The sequence below is a fragment of the Mesoplodon densirostris genome, chromosome 4 (genome assembly GCF_025265405.1).
Source record: "Mesoplodon densirostris isolate mMesDen1 chromosome 4, mMesDen1 primary haplotype, whole genome shotgun sequence".
Lineage (NCBI taxonomy): Eukaryota > Metazoa > Chordata > Mammalia > Artiodactyla > Ziphiidae > Mesoplodon > Mesoplodon densirostris.
The window spans coordinates 103,141,600-103,157,623 of record NC_082664.1 but is presented as its reverse complement, the minus strand read 5'-3'; the positions used below and the strand labels follow the sequence as shown (position 1 = coordinate 103,157,623).

At 38.7% G+C, this 16,024-nt stretch overlaps 1 protein-coding gene across 4 annotated transcripts in view; it reads right to left on the bottom strand.

The window, feature by feature from the left end:
* The window catches only part of MCTP2 (multiple C2 and transmembrane domain containing 2), a 198,956-nt gene that overhangs the window by 117,704 nt on the left and 65,228 nt on the right, over positions 1 to 16,024 (bottom strand). For all 4 annotated transcript variants that reach the window (XM_060095091.1, XM_060095093.1, XM_060095094.1 and 1 more), the window contains exons 10-11: positions 6,466 to 6,652; positions 3,685 to 3,778 (exon numbers count right to left, since the gene is read on the bottom strand). In XM_060095091.1, the coding sequence (XP_059951074.1) occupies positions 3,685 to 3,778; positions 6,466 to 6,652 (281 nt within the window). The remainder of the gene's footprint in view (positions 1 to 3,684; positions 3,779 to 6,465; positions 6,653 to 16,024) is intronic.

Below are 16,024 nucleotides of genomic sequence, written 5' to 3'. Positions count from 1 at the left end.
TGTTGGTCTCATTAAACATTACAAACAGCTGTGCTCACCTTGAGTTTCAAAGTACAATTTATCATCTGTTTTGTGAATCAAGGCTATGGCCTTGTTTACTACAGAAGAACTGACATCAGACAGGATAACCTATTACTTAAAAATTTTAGGTTACATTGGACACAAGGTGTTTGTGAGACAAATGCTTTAATAAAAATATCTGACAGGCTTTTCTATTAGAATAACTGTGTATGGCTATCCATATCTCATATTGGCTGTAGAGAACATTAAAATATCTTTCACCAATTTTAGAGGGATGGACTGCAAGAGAAGTTAATTACCTCCGATTCTTTAAAATAGAAAGTCTTCTCACTCATATACAAACAAATGTCAGATACACACACAAAAATGCCAAGCTATATATAAATTTAAATTTATTAATTCTAGGGTAGGTTCAATCACACAATAAAATAGCATATTTAGAAAAGAATGAATTCATTTCAAAAAATAATAAATTATCTTTTCTACACATTAGAACACTGAAGCCTTTATCTTTTATAAATATCTTAATATTGGTAACATATCTAGATTTAGGTTATTAATATCTTATAACATTTGGAAAGCTACACTAATTTTTTTCTTTATATAAAAAAGTTAAATTTTTAATTGCAAAGAAGTTCACGTTAGTGCGTGTATATATATAATCTATATATATATGATATATATTATTCCAATGTTCTAAAATACTAGTAAAGTAATGAGGATTCAATTTCCCCCAAGTTTAATTTATTTTTATGGCTACATAACCATAACATCAATAACCACTCATGAGGAATATCCACCTAACTTTGATTCAATTAGCATAAGTGACTGATATTTTCTAATTGCTACTTGCAAAAATATAGATAACTTTAAAATTGGCAAACCACTGATCGCAGGGCTGCCAAGTGCTTTCATTTCTCCTCTAGGACAATAGGTCCCTGCACTCTGCAAACCATAACCTTCACCTCCAAATGGACCACTGCCAAGACCTGCTCCCATGGACTTTTGTTTTATCAGAGTCCCTGAATCTAACTTGAAGTATCAGTTATTATGGTTATTTGGTATTGTTTTCAAGAAACAAACAATCACAGAAAAAAAAAAACTATCATGAAAAAAAGTAGGAATGTTGGAATGCTCCCTTTTGCACTGTCTAAAACGACCACCATTCTTTGAGAATGCACCTGGTATTCAGAGTAAATGCAGTTCATTTTAATTTGCAGGAGTGAATACTTCGTTCCCTGAGCAAGTGCAATGAAACACTCAGTTAATAAGGCAAGGCTGACTGGAAAATGCTGGGTATAAATAGTTACTTCTTCCTTAAATGTTTCCAGCACTGGCAATGATGAGTACCTCTTCTGATCCATGATCAAGTGAAGGTGGCATTTTCTTTTTCTGCGTGTCAAGTGAATTGGTAACAATAATAACAGCAATAATGTATGAGTCGCCACTATATGATATGGTCGCTAACATCCCGGAGGCATTAATTACATCTCTACTGCTACCTCACAGCAACCTGAATCCACTTATTTTTTCACGAAGAAAAGTTACTTTACAACTCTCTGGATTAGGTCCACTTTGTTGCCCTAAAGCAACACCGTGGTTTGGAACAGACTGGATGAGGCTACCAACCTATAAAGAACATTAGACTGTGAAATTTGATTCTAAGAATAAAGATCGATATGGTCTAAAGACATGCTTAGCTAATGACAAGGATCTTTGCTTCAATTCAGAAGAGTGATGATTTTCTCATAAATAATACAGAGATAGTAAAACACTAGGGCATTAAGCTAAATCTCTTAGCATTATTTGGTTTCTAACCACTGCTTTTTGTTAATGGAATCCTCAGGTACTCACCACCTTCATCCACTCCAAAACTATCTACTGAATATCTTGAATATAAAGAAAATGACAAAATGGTAGCATTTTGCCCCAAAATTATTCTTCTGAAAAGTGGGTTTTGCCTTATCGTCTGGTCTTTATAAAAACTTCCATTTTCCAGGTTTCTCTCCTATACACTTTAATAGTCAAAGTACTCTTTGGAGAATTCACGTTGGCCTGAAACAACCTCCATCAATCCTAGTTTTGGGGGTGCTTTATGGAAGTCACCTGATAGGAAGCATAAAATAAGGTAAGTTTTTAAAAAGTATTTCCACATATGGATGTAGTTGTACACAAGTCTTTTAAAAAAATGTTTAATGCATTTCAATTAGTTCCTGGCGAACACAAAATATACAACGACAGAAAGAATATTTGAAAATACTGCTTGAAAGCATAAATGAGTTCTTGGGGCCTGAGACAATGTTTACTGAGACCTCAACGATCACAGATTCAAACAGTGTTGTATCTAAACACTGAGATGGAAGTAAAACACAATTTGCTCTGGAAAACTGGTCGATAACTCTACATGTGCTTTAGGGATGACAAAACTACTGTCAAAGGCACATGAAACATCTGAATTAAGCATTTTCATAAACTGTAAGTTTCAAAAGGAAAATTTCTAAATCAATCTAAGACTATATAAACATTTGCAAGTAAACTGATGAATATTACAAGTCATTACTGAAGTATTTCATCCACAACCCTGAGAATTTATATATTCATATTGGCTGAAAAAGCATTTTTGGATATTCTCACTGGGCATTTTCCTTAAAATTGAGATCACCTTATTTGGGAGGGCTTATAGAGTAGTGATTTCCATTGGTTCATTTTTTGAAGGAGGGTGAGGAGAACTCTTTTTTTTAAACTAAGTTCATATATCCCATCATTTTTGTAATATAAAGTGCTTCTAATTAACATTCTCTTTTCCAGAGTTTGAGCTACCTCAAACTCAGAAGTTCAGAGGTTACACAAATATAGAGAGTAGACCACATTCTAAAATTATGATATAACAACAACAACAAAAATGCACTAATGCGTTAATAGATAGATCCATGTTGTGTAATAATCTTCATATTCATCAATTTACTTGGTAAATAGCATCTGTCATATAGGTGCTTAAACTGTCAGTCAGTACAAGGGGGTAATTCAGCAAGGAAGCAATGAGTGGAGAGGCATCCTCTGATCAGACACTGGAACGTTTGGATTACTCTCCTCCATAGTCAAGCATAATTCAGCACAAAGCATGTCAGTTCCAGCCTCTGTCTATAAGTTCCAGGTAGTGAAGCATCGAGAGAAATTTTGTATAAAACAATGGCAATGGTAAAGTGGTTCCATGGCCAAGACTTTGGTTACTGTTACAGAGAAGTGCCAGCCAGCCAGATTTAGGACCCATGTACTGTACCCTGTGAAGAATAAAACACTGTCTGCACACAGCGCTGCAAGAGAAAAGGCAAGAAGTCAAATCTGCCTTCTGAGGTCCTATAGACAAGCTTCATCAAACATTTAACAAATAAAGAAGTCATGACATGAATCACCCACAAATATCTTTGAAAGCTAAATGGACTAGCACATTATCTAATCGTAGGAAAATTACTTGAAAAAGATAATTTTGTGAAAAATGTGAAGTGAGAGAACTTGTTGTCTGCACCTTTTTTTCTTCTGTGACTCTGAAAGTATGATTGCTCTGTACATGCTTCTACTTAGTAAAACATTTCACTCTGCCACTGGATCACTTCAAAGCAGGAAATAAATAAAAATGAATAAAAAGATGAAAATTTTCTATACCTGAGAAATCTGCTGCTAAGAGATCTACCGCCTTTAAAACCTTCACTTGTAAAATGCCGATGTCCTTCATATTTTTCAGGGAGTTCTGTAAGCTCTGGGGGGAGAAAAGTAGGTCACAAATGAACATAGCTTTCTAATATACTGTTTAATGCCAAAAAATCCCTATAGGAAGTACCTTCTAGATTTATCATCATCTTTCTCATGCAATGCTAAGAAAAGTTCCAATGTGCATTGCATCAGTCAACAGGAAACTTAGGCATTTGCAGCAACCAGATTAAAAGTGACTGAGAATTAATTAACTCCCCTTTCAAAATAAACAAATTACAAAGCACATACAATCTACTTTTAACATCACCCCCTGGCGATAGTACAGACATCCCACCGGGGAAAATGGGTGTAGAACTACATTCATTCTCTTTTCCCCCTTTCTCTTTAATGATAATTTTAAATCACCAGAAAAGGCAACATTATTCTGACCTAGTTAGAACAAACTTTATGGATATCAGAGGACTAAACTTGGACCCTTCGTAGATAACTTATTACTACCAGAAAGAGAGTAGGGATGGAAATGGAATGAATTTTCTAGTCCATGTTACAGCCAGCTCATTAGAGACTGAGCATCTAGTACTGCTCTGTAATCACATTTACTTTCATTTTTAGTTTGCATGGCCAAAGCTCTAATATATCTACTGATAATTCTTAAGCATGTATAGAAATATTTAGATGTCTATGCACATCGCATTCTTTAGAAATTGTGCATGAGATAAGAGATAAGCCAATAAATGCTCTTTGCATGCCTCCAAAACACATTTGCTGAAAAAGATGCTGCTTTCAAACCTTTGGATACAGTATTTCTGTCATCATTAGATAAGTAAAAACCTGTGATAAGTGGACCCCAGGGATTTATAGAAGGGTAGTAAAATCCTTGTTATTTAGGCATTTCAGGAAAGAATAACAAAAGCTTAATAATAGCTAAGGTTTGCCTAACGTAAACCTTAGGAAGCACCATTCCTAAGAACTTTTGGAAGTTGTTTCTTCAAACAGTATTTTCAATCTTAAAAACAACAGAAAAAAAACTAGTGTTTAAGCTAAAATGGAAACATCTCAAATAAAGTACTTTCATAATTTAGAGGCAAAATGCCTTTGAAGATTATCTATTCTTAAAACCTAAAAAACAAATCCAGGGGTCTGGAACTTGTGTCTTGTAACACAGTATCTTTCCCTCTAGCATGCTGGTCAGCTCCTTAGCTACAAAAAAAAAAAAAAAAAAAAAAAAAAAAAAAATTGATATTTTTATTTTGATTACTGGCTTTTCAAATCTCTTTTCAATGAGTACTCCTCGAATCCTGAGACATTATTCAAAGCAGTCATTATGATCTTACCTAATGTCACCTTATAAATGCATGACACTCCTCATGAATTTGGTAAATTGTGCAATTTATCCATGGGAAAGTTTGGGTAAGTGTTTTATTTTCATTTGCTTAACTAAAGTCATCAAAGAGAATATTAAAAGTGGATTTTGTCAAAACTTCTTTAGAGTACATCAACCTTGCATGCAGAATCTTGTGCTGTCATTAAGATGTGTGGCTAGGCTTTGTACTCCTGAAGATAAAGGTTTATTCAATTAATCAATACGCCTGCACAGTGAAGGAGTCTGGAGGCACTAAAGTTTATGCTGAGAATAATACTCCCATTAAATAGGGATTCATCTTTGCTTCACTTCCATGCCACTTTCCTAAAACATGCCTTTCGTGTGTGTGGCAATAAAATAAATGTATTGATTTACAAAGAAGATGGAATAAAATGAGAATGCAAATAAAGACACCTAGAAAGCCAGAGCACAAAAAATAATGACAAGGACAAAGCCATTTGATTTAAAAATGTTGAGTGGACTTTTAAGCAAATTGCAACTACTTAGGCAAAAATCACAAACTGCTCTTATCCAGGGTAGTATGGAATAAGTCTTTCATGCCTGTCTACGGCTTGGCCTTGCTTTATGAGACACAAGTGCTTTCTCACTTGATCTTAAGAGGTTCTGGAAAAGCATCTACAACATGGCAAACATTAATATTTAGTTTTTAAAAAAGCAACTTTTGTGAACTTATTAAAATTCCTAAAAATGATACAAATGAACTTACTTACAAAATAGAAACAGACTCAGAGACTTGGAAAACAAACTTATGGTTACCAAAGGGAAAACGTGGTGGGGAGGAATAAATTACGAGTTTGGGATTAACATATACACACTACTATATATAAAATAGAAGATCAACAAGGACCTACTATATAGCACAGGGAACTATACTCAATATACTGTAGTAACCTATATGGGAAAAGAATCTGAAAAAGAATGGATATATGTGTATGTATAACTGAATCACTTAGCTGTACACCTAAAACTAACACAACATTGCAAATCAACTATATTCCAAAATTAAAATTAAAAAAATAAAATAAAATTCCTATTTACATATACAGACATGCTAAACAACCTTTTGCCCCCTTGAGGATTTCAATTTTCTCCAAAGAGTTCCAGGATACTAAAAAATCAAATACCTTTTTTTTTTGGCGCTTAAAATAGGAAGGCAAACTCTATAATCTACTGTCACCTTCTCACTAATGCATTAACCTCTAGGGCTGATGTCTTGTTTTAGGAGACATACCATTAAACTTTGGACAAAGATCTCTTTGGAGGCAGTTTTTCAATTCAGAGACTGTTTCAACTTACAAGTGGGGGTGGGTGCGGGGTCGGGAGGGGTTGTAGCAAGGCAAAGCACTCACGAATCGCTGGGCGATCTGCTTTCTCTCGCTGGGATCTGCCAAGGGGCACACACACAGATCTGAGATGGAGACTCCCGCGCAGGGCGTGAGGGTGACCAGCATCAAGAGCGTCCCCAGGCAGCTCTCCAGCGGCAGCTCCAGGCAGTTGGCTTGCTTCAGTGGGAGGGCTGAGATATCCACTTTACACCTGGAAAAGTTGCAGGAATCAGGGACAGAAAAGCGATTAACGCATGGCAGCTGCTGAACCTCCAAAGCACCTGATTTTCATTTCATCCTCCCCATGAAGCCTCACGCTGTCTGGGCATGGGCGATTCCAGTTGCTAGAATCCAGCGATTCCAGTTATTAGAAGAGGTGGCAATTAGAGCTTTTGCATGTAATAAATTCATCAAGTATTTCTACTGGAAACACAATTATATATGGGCTGGCTGAGTAGTGAAGGTTGCAAGGGCTCCCCTGGCTGGTAACACTCCATCCCAGCCTAACACACCCTGAATGAAGGAGAGAAAGTGATAAAAAAAAAAAAAAACAAAGAAAAGGCAGCATGGAGAAAGTGGCAAATGAACCTGAGAAGCAGCAGGTCTGCAGAGAAACGATGAGATCAAGAACTAGGAAGAAAACAGTTTCAAAGTTTCAACACTATGGATGCCGGCTCTAGAAGGCTGCTCTGGGCTGCTCTTGGCTGGTCTTCTACCGGCAAAGAGAATAAGAGACATTGGTTCAAAAAAAAGAAGAAAAGATAGGAGCTTTGCAAGCGGGAGAGGGTTAATGGAGAAACCATTTTCCTCTAGATTAATGCCGACTGGCCAGTTTTTATTTAAAGAAATGTGTTAAGGTGTTTTCCTAATAGGCATAGTTCCACAGGATTTCCCCAGGTGGGTTTCTGTTAGACAAATGGAGCGTGAAGTGCTACTGATTGATCCCATTTTGGCGGCACTGCCAGAAAAGGCTGCACCCATCTGCTATAAATTGCATGTTTTCCACCTCTTAACAGTCAACTGTTCTGGCGATGTTGAAAACCTCAAACACATTTAAATACAGAAGCAAACACCCATAAGGGGGGGCTGAGGTGCTAAGCCATTTACTTGCTTTGACACAAAAAGTCTGGGATTGCCTGGACCACACTTGCTTTGTTTATGTGCAGGTAGGTGAGGTAGGCAGGGCTGAGCGGAGTGAGGGAGGGTAGTGTGTGTTTTTCATTCTCATTTGCCATCTCTAGTTTTTGAATAAGATGACTATTCAAGACGTTATTAAAAAATGGAAGCATGGCCTCAGAATGTCTGACAGGAATGGATTCTTACCCTTAATCATCAATGGACTTTATAAATTTGCAGATAATAGGAAATAGGTAAACTTACTTTATATATAAAGCAACGACAATTTTGACGCACATGGATATGGAAAAAGTTCCAGTTTAATACATTTAAAAGAAAGCTTGGGCTTCCCTGGTGGCGCAGTGGTTGAGCGTCTGCCTGCCGATGCAGGGGACAGGGGTTCGAGCGCTGGTCTGGGAGGATCCCACATGCCGCGGAGCAACTGGGCCCGTGAGCCACAATTACTGAGCCTGCGCGTCTGGAGCCTGTGCTCCGCAACAAGAGAGGCTGCGATAGTGAGAGGCCCGCGCACCGCGATGAAGAGTGGCCCCCGCTTGCCACAACTAGAGAAAACTCTCGCACAGAAACGAAGACCCAACACAGCAAAAAGAAGTTAATTAATTAATAAACTAAAAAAAAAAAAAATTAAAAAAAAGAAAGCTTGCAATCCCTTCCCCCAAAAATATCAATATTAAAGGTCTATACCAGCTTTTACCACAGAAGAGAAAATATTTTAATAGTGATATGTACCTATAAAATTAAACATATGTGGGTATTTACTTCCTAATTACAATTCCAGTTACTAGAAGAGGTGGCAATTAGAGCTTTTGCATGTAATAAATTCATCAAGTATTTCTACTGGAAACACATTTATATATATATAATATATATTTTTTAAATAACCCTCTATGATTTGAATCAAAACAATTTCTTTTTCTGTATAATAAGGGATATTTCAAAGTTAAAGTTCACTACTGTGAAAAGAGGGGTTAGTAAATATTTTTATTTCATAAGCAAGTATGTAAATGGGGAGCTAATTTTGCTTGGAAAGAAAGAAATGTCAAGTGCTTTAACTGTGCCATTTCTACAAAACTAAGCACCCGCAAATTCTGAACAAGTATAGCCGTAGTTCATCTGCTTAGGAATACTTTGCTAAGCATTATTTTCCACTGTTATATACACTTTCATGTAATAAACCTCTTTCTTATGGAAAGATGAATGATCCGAATTTGTAAGACTTTTTCTCTCTGGTGGTCACCTTCATTAGTCCAAAGTAGCAATAACCTATTTATGACACATGCATTTTAATATCATTAATAATGGAATTTTGGTCCTTTGAAGTTTACCTTTTTGTTGTGGTGGTGGTTTTATTTATTTTCTGAACAAAGGAAAAGTTACAGGATCTCTGAGAGCAAATAATGTTTGGGAGTCAAAAATGATGTATAATGATGAAAAAATAATTTTTTTCTTGGATAATTCAAAACGGACCTGACAGCAATTCTAAAAAGTCATCTAAAAAGATTGTAAGCAATATTAGCATATCTACAGTAACTTTGCACACTCTCCTCCTGACTGTCTAAAGGCACAGCTTACTTGAACAGAGCAGTTTATTAAACAAGTGTGAATCACATCCCAGATGAAATGCAAACTAAATATTGAATTTTGTCTCAGAAATTACACATTTTCACAAACTTTTCAGTCATTTCTGCCCACTGTGAAACTTTTCCACCTATCTCAGTTTTAAAGATTATTTCGATAATGAAGAAAGAAACCCTACACAAAACATAGCCTTGACTATTTTAGATAAAAGAGCCCCATAAACACCAGATGGGGGATTTCAGGACAAACTTAATGGATTCTACATTCCCAGTTAACTGTTGAGTGAATTCAATCAAATACTTACTTTTACTTTCTTAGTGACTTGAAAGAGCAAATTAAATTGATACATAGGCATCAGGTCAATCAAAATTAAACCTTGATCCTTCTGCACATAGATTATGACCCTGTTTCTTAGGGTCCCTGCCCCATCATATGAATTAATTGATTCTTAAAACACTGATGTCTTTAGTCTTATGAATTAATGAAAAGCTACCTTCTCCCTAGTGTTAACCACCCGCTCTAAGGATGACTTTCTATAAACTTTCTAGAACTGAACTGCTCTATCCACCTGGCTTCCCCATTCATTTTCACATTCTGGAAGACAGAAGGAAAGATGGGAGTAAGAAGAAATGAATCTCATACAAAACCCTTTCCTCCAGGCCTCCCATTTTTCTCTGTTTCAATCTCAGTCCCCATGGCTTCAGCTCACCCTCACATCTGAAGGAGAACCAGAATGTTCGGGAGGTTAGCCAGAGGCTGAAGAAATATTTACATTAACCCCAAGCTAGGAACTAGCTTGTATGATCAGCAAAAGCAGTAGAAGAAAAAAAAAATTTTTTTAAGGACTTTTCTTCCAGAATTTCAGATTACTTTTACCACAATACTCATTGAATCTTCTAAAGAAAGGTTAAGTATCGTGAACTAAATGGCTTTCTTTAGGCTCAAGTAAGGATAAATACTCTAAAATCTTTAAGATATAATCATTCTGAAATATATTCATCAAAGACATGTTTAATATAAAAAATCTTGAAAGGAGACTCTGGGCTGCTTCCTTAATTTTCTATAGGGTACCAGATTCTACCCTGAGAAAGTACTAAATAATTTGGTCAGTCTCTTCATTCTTTTTCGTTGCTACTGAAGCACTACAGAATCTGCTGTTCTTTCCCAAGGCTTTCTGTTAACTGTTTAGTTACCAGTTCCGGGAAAAGTGCAGGGTTGGCCCCTAAGAATGCCTAGGAGAAGAGATCCAGCCCAGCTTCCTGGGCAAATCAAAACACCTCCTCCTCCTCCCTTCCTTCTCATTCTTATAAACAATACCTGCTCACTCACTGATTCCAGAATTTTACAGGTATTGTTATATTTTCTCTTCCATTTTGTATCCCCTAAGTTTCTTCCCAAGCTCTACCCAAATGGCAACCTTGTATGAGCAATGATGAAAACTGAGCTTACTACTATGGATGCAAATTTTCTTTGAAAAATAAACTCAGTTTTTAGATATATGGTTTAAAAGGCTCTCATAATGAGTGTTCCAATTATCATTAAAAACCACACCAACATTAATAAGTGACAGGCACTAAGACCATTTTTTCTGTGAAGGGCAGACAGTAAATATATTTTTAGTTTGTTGGCCACCTGGTCTCTTGCAACTACTCAACTCTCTTCTTGTAGCATGAAAGCAGTAATAGACAATGTACACAAATGAACAAGGCTGTTTTCCAATAAAACTTTATTCAGAAACAAGCAGCCATCTGCATTTGGCCCACGGGCCCTAGTTTGCTGACCCCTAACCTAGAGAAATGCCAGTCATTCAGCTGTGGTGAATTATAGCAATGGAAGTATTTGAAAATTTTTTCCCAGGTTGGTAGCTGACGGTACAAACACATTGATAAAGGTATCAAGAAATACTGACCTAAGAGTAATTTAAAAGAAAAAATAACTTTTAACTCACCATAGCCCACGAGACTCTGGCCAACATATCTAAAGACATGTTTGTTAACAAAAACCGATAAAGCAATAAAACTTATAAAACTGTTCTTCTATCTGAGGAAACAATGTGGAAAACACGTGCTCAGGGCATCCATGTAAAACACGAGTAATGAGCACTAGCAAATTAGGTCTATTCCCGTGGCATCATGTGTGACTCCACAGGCAAGGGGAGCGACCGTGTTCGGACCATCATTCAGCAGGTGCTACACGCTGGCCCTTAGGTGACCAGGAAATCTTCATTCCAAAGTCAGAACTTAGACCATTCAGTCCGAAAGAGCTCCACTACGATAACAAGCTTTGCATTAGGAACATAAAGTAGCAGAGCACTAATGCATCTGTGTCTAACCAGGAGCTGCTGTGGTTCATCTGCAGGTCACGGAATCCAATGGTTTTGTGACCTCACTCCTGCCTCTAGTTTGATCGCATGACATCACCCACCCTTCTCATTCCTTTCCAGTTTCTCAGCATGTGTTCTCCCTCCTCTCTAAGCCTTTGTCCATGTGGTCCCATCTTCCTGGAAAGTTCTTCCTCCTTGTCAGGCTAACCACCACTCATGTTACAGGTCTCAGCTTAGACTCTCTTCTTCCAGGAAGCTGCCCTTCCACCCCCAAGACGCTGCCCACAACCTAGTGCCTGAGGACAGGATCCACCTCTGAACCCCCAGCACTTGGCAGGATGTCTGATACACGACGTGCTCTATGTTTGTTGAATAAAATGAACAAACGAACAAATGCATCCCAGTGGCAAAATAAAATTCCAAGTCAAAAACTCCAAATTATAAAGTCAGTGTTTTTTTTGTTAACCAACTAAATATTCTGTAGTGTCTATTTCCTCCCCTATCTAAAAAAAGAAAGGGAAATAAATATATGTACTAGGTGCCTCCCAGATTGAAAAGTCTGCGGTTCTATTCACGTGAAGGAAACAAGGACTAAATGACTTTTTTTTCCCTCTGCAAGCTTTTTTTTTTTTCTCTGCATATATTAAAGCCAGCCCCTCTGGCCCACAGGCAGTTAATGTGCTGATTTAGCGTTGTTTCTGACCTCCTGTTCCTGTCTTTCTCCATTAATCCCACCGCATTTTAATGTTTTAATTCAACTCATAATTTTACCATATCAGTCAGCCAAACCTGCTTAAGTTCCACTTGCCATGATAGCTTTTAACCTCTTATTCATTACCATAATTCTATGCTTTATATTATACACTGGTCAGCTTTTCACTTAAATGTAAGGGGAAGAAAAGGGTGCTAGAGTTTTAAACGCTGTACATCTCAGAGGCTAAGGAAGGCGGTGAACAGGAAGAAAATGGTGGCTGCATCATGCCTGGCTGTAAGAGCAGATCAGTGACATGGGGTGCAGACTGTCCAGAGAAATCCTCTAGCCCTGATTCTCCTCTGCACCACAGTCACCAGTAAACTGGTAGCACATCACAGCCACTTTCTGAGGCACCGCGTAGGGCTGAGGATTGGCTCTGAGGCAGCCCAGTTAAAAATAACTTGTGCATTCTCATTCTTAAGTTTCCAAACTAAATTAATTCTAGAATATTCTGTGACAAATTAATCTACAGAATCACAGGGAAATGTAAAATATACTTTAAGAAAATGATACGATCATGTTGAAATGGCACAGGTTGACAAGGGGGTTAATCTGTATTTCTACTCTTGCCATTTTGTTTAAAAGTTGGGGCAGGTTATATTTAGCTTTATTTCTTACTCCTACCTAAAAATTCTCTGTCTCTAGACCACTGATGGACTCAAAAGACTGGCTTTTTTTGGTGCATGAATAAACAGCTGAATTAGTAAGCACGCTGGTCTGGGAGGGGTGTTGGATTTGCCCAAGCACCTTCATCTTACCAGCCCTGGCTTCCTCAGGAGTTACCTGTAGCTCAGTGGAAGCCCACAGGTGGACCATGACACAAGGGATTTCAGAAAGTTCCCCATGACTCAGGAGAGCCTGGAGGAGGCTGGCTACCGGGCGGGGGTGGGCCATGCCTGAACCATCACCAAGCTAGCAACCCACCAATGCCAACGTGATTTCTCTTCACATAACTGACCACTACTCCAGCTTTCTGTCCACAGCTACAAAACCCAGTATTGTTCAGGCTAATCGACACTGCTCAGATCTCCAGTCAACGAATGTCCTTCCCACCGTGTCCTGGAAGACAGTCACTGCTCACTCCTACCAAAAAATATTTTAAAAAAGTCTCTCCTGTTTTGAAGAAACAAAAATATGCTGAATTTTAACTAGTGTTTCAGTTACTTAAATGACAGAATTTTAGTTGCAAATGTTGTGGGGATCTATAGTTACCATCCAGAAAAAAAATCTCAAAATTAATAGGAATAATCATAGCTACCAACAAGAGACATTGTTGCCAATTGCCATGATGACCTGCAAATTGGTGGAAAACCCCATTACACAAACAGAAAACCACAAGGAAAGTCACTGCCCAAGGTCACGCAGCTAGCAAACACCGTGGTTACAAGCCAGCCCAAGAAGTATAACTCAGAGGCTGATGTTCCTTCCCTCACATCAAACTGCCTGGCAGAGGATTTTCTTAGGCCATGCAGGACTTTAAATTACTAGCATCAAGGTGTTATCCAAACACAAAATATGAGACAGGTCTGAGGACAGTTATGACTCATTCAACATTGTCAAAGACCCTTCTCATGCAAAAAGTTATTTCCCAACAGTTGGGAGATAAAATAACTGAGCCTTAGAATTACAACAAAGAACAGGAAAACAGTAAGTGAACATTTTTAAATAAGAAGGAACAGTAAGTAACAGGTCTGTGATACGCATATGCCAGCACAATCTCTCTTTTAACTCTGACAAGAAGTATGTATTTTAGGGTGAGTCTCACCCCACCTGGAAGTTCACTCAGGGTAATGCTGTGTAGCCAACTCCCAAGAGATACTTTTGTTATCTTTTGTACCTTAGCAGAGGAAAAAGGAAAAGGATACCAAAAAAAAAAAAAAAATCCTTTAAAATCCATGAAAAGGAAGGACAGAATGACCACTGGGGCAGGTATACATCTAAGTTACAAACAGGAAATAGCTCAAATAATAAATGAAGACCCAAATGACAAAACATGGCATAAGAGGGACATCTCCAATTATTCTTCGTGTCTGTAAAGAAACTTAACACTCATTTGGAAAAGCGTTTCCTATTATGCGAAGGAAACATAACAGCACAATGACATGCAGAATGAAAGGCCATTATTTTCTGCACCTACTAAAATAACACGCTGGCCATCCATCACTGGGGGCCCAAATTCCCACCATTCAGATAACGCTTTGGGACACAGAGTTCTCTGCATTTGTGCATTTACGTGACTTATTCCTGCTCTGCTGGCTAGCACAAAGTTTCTGATCCTCATACCATGGGTGTTGGCAGGGCACTGGGGTGTCACAGTGGTGACCAGGGTGGGAGACACTGGCAAGACTCTGAGGTGTCTCAGTTACCCCATGGGGGAGAGGGTTGTGGGGAGACTAGTAAGGCATCTGACAGGCAAAATCTGTGAAATGCTTGACCACAGGAAGACCTCTCTCCTGGGCTGGACAGTGTGACATGACCTAGTTTGGTACCCCAAAACACAAACCTGGCCCTGGAGATCTCCAAGGAAGCATGGCTACTACCTGCTAGAGCAGCACAGAGCTGGGGACGAGAGGGCTGTGCAAAGCAATGTAACCAGGGCCACGACACGTGGAGGGAAAAGCACCCATGTCTCAGTCGGTGGCAGTGCTACTCTCCTAGCAGGTGTTTGGACACGTGTGGATGAGCTGTCAGTGTATGTGTGTGTGTGTCTTCCACAGGATAATTGGGAAATGTTGCTGGCATAAGGTGGGTGAGGACCAGGTTTATTAGGCACCTGGAACATGCCCGGCCGTCCCATGAGACAAGGTGCCTCTGCTGAGAAGCATGGGAGGAATGTTCCATGGCCTCCAAACTCCCACCTCTCTATCTCAGGAGGAGCCACTGAGGTGGGACAGGGTAACGGCAGCAAAAAGAGCTGACGTTCCATGCACCAGGCTCTGCTAAGTGTTTTACACACAAAAAGCACTGCATCGGGTATCGGGTTAGCTGGGGCTCATCCCATTTCTGCCCCTAAATTCCTTGCTGATGGAAAAACATGACTTCTCTGGGCCTCTGGACTTCCTCATCTATAAAATGAAGGGGTTCAACTGGATGAGTGTTTTCAATCTTTCATTTTCAGCAGTAAACTCTTCCCTCGAATGGAGCTCTACCAATGTAGAGCACAGGTAAAAGTGGAGATGCTCTGGTTTCAGCAGACCCCCGTTCTCCAAGGGTGACCCCAAGGCATCTCCCTGAACCCAGGGTTCCAGAGAACTTGGTTTGAAAAAGCCCACAAACAGCTGTTGAGAGCCCTTTAAATGCTTATACTTAGGATTGGTGGACAAATTGTATGTATATGGGCTGAACAAAAGGCAGTGGTTTGGTGGGGAAAACTTGGGTCTTTGAAAACACAGAATCCTGGCTCTCGCACTCGCTGCTCTGAAGTCTACAGCGAAGATGCCTGCAAACCTCTTGCACTCCATTTTCTTATCTATAAAACAAAAATAATACCACGAACTTGCAGGGCTATCAGAAAGATCAGAGATGTATGCTTCCACCAGCATCTCCTTCAGGCTCAAACTGCAGCAGTCACAGTGCAGGCACAATTGCATTTAACTATATTCTTACTACCATCCTATAAGGAAGCAATTGTACTTACAATATTTTTCGTTATGTATGAGTGAGCCCCTCAATTAAGTTGGGAAGGTCCAAAGCAAAGAAATAAAACAAATCTGGCCTCAATAGATTTCATTATGATTTGCCACAAAGTTCATCAAGGACACTGAAAAGTTGCCATCAATTTGGGACACCTA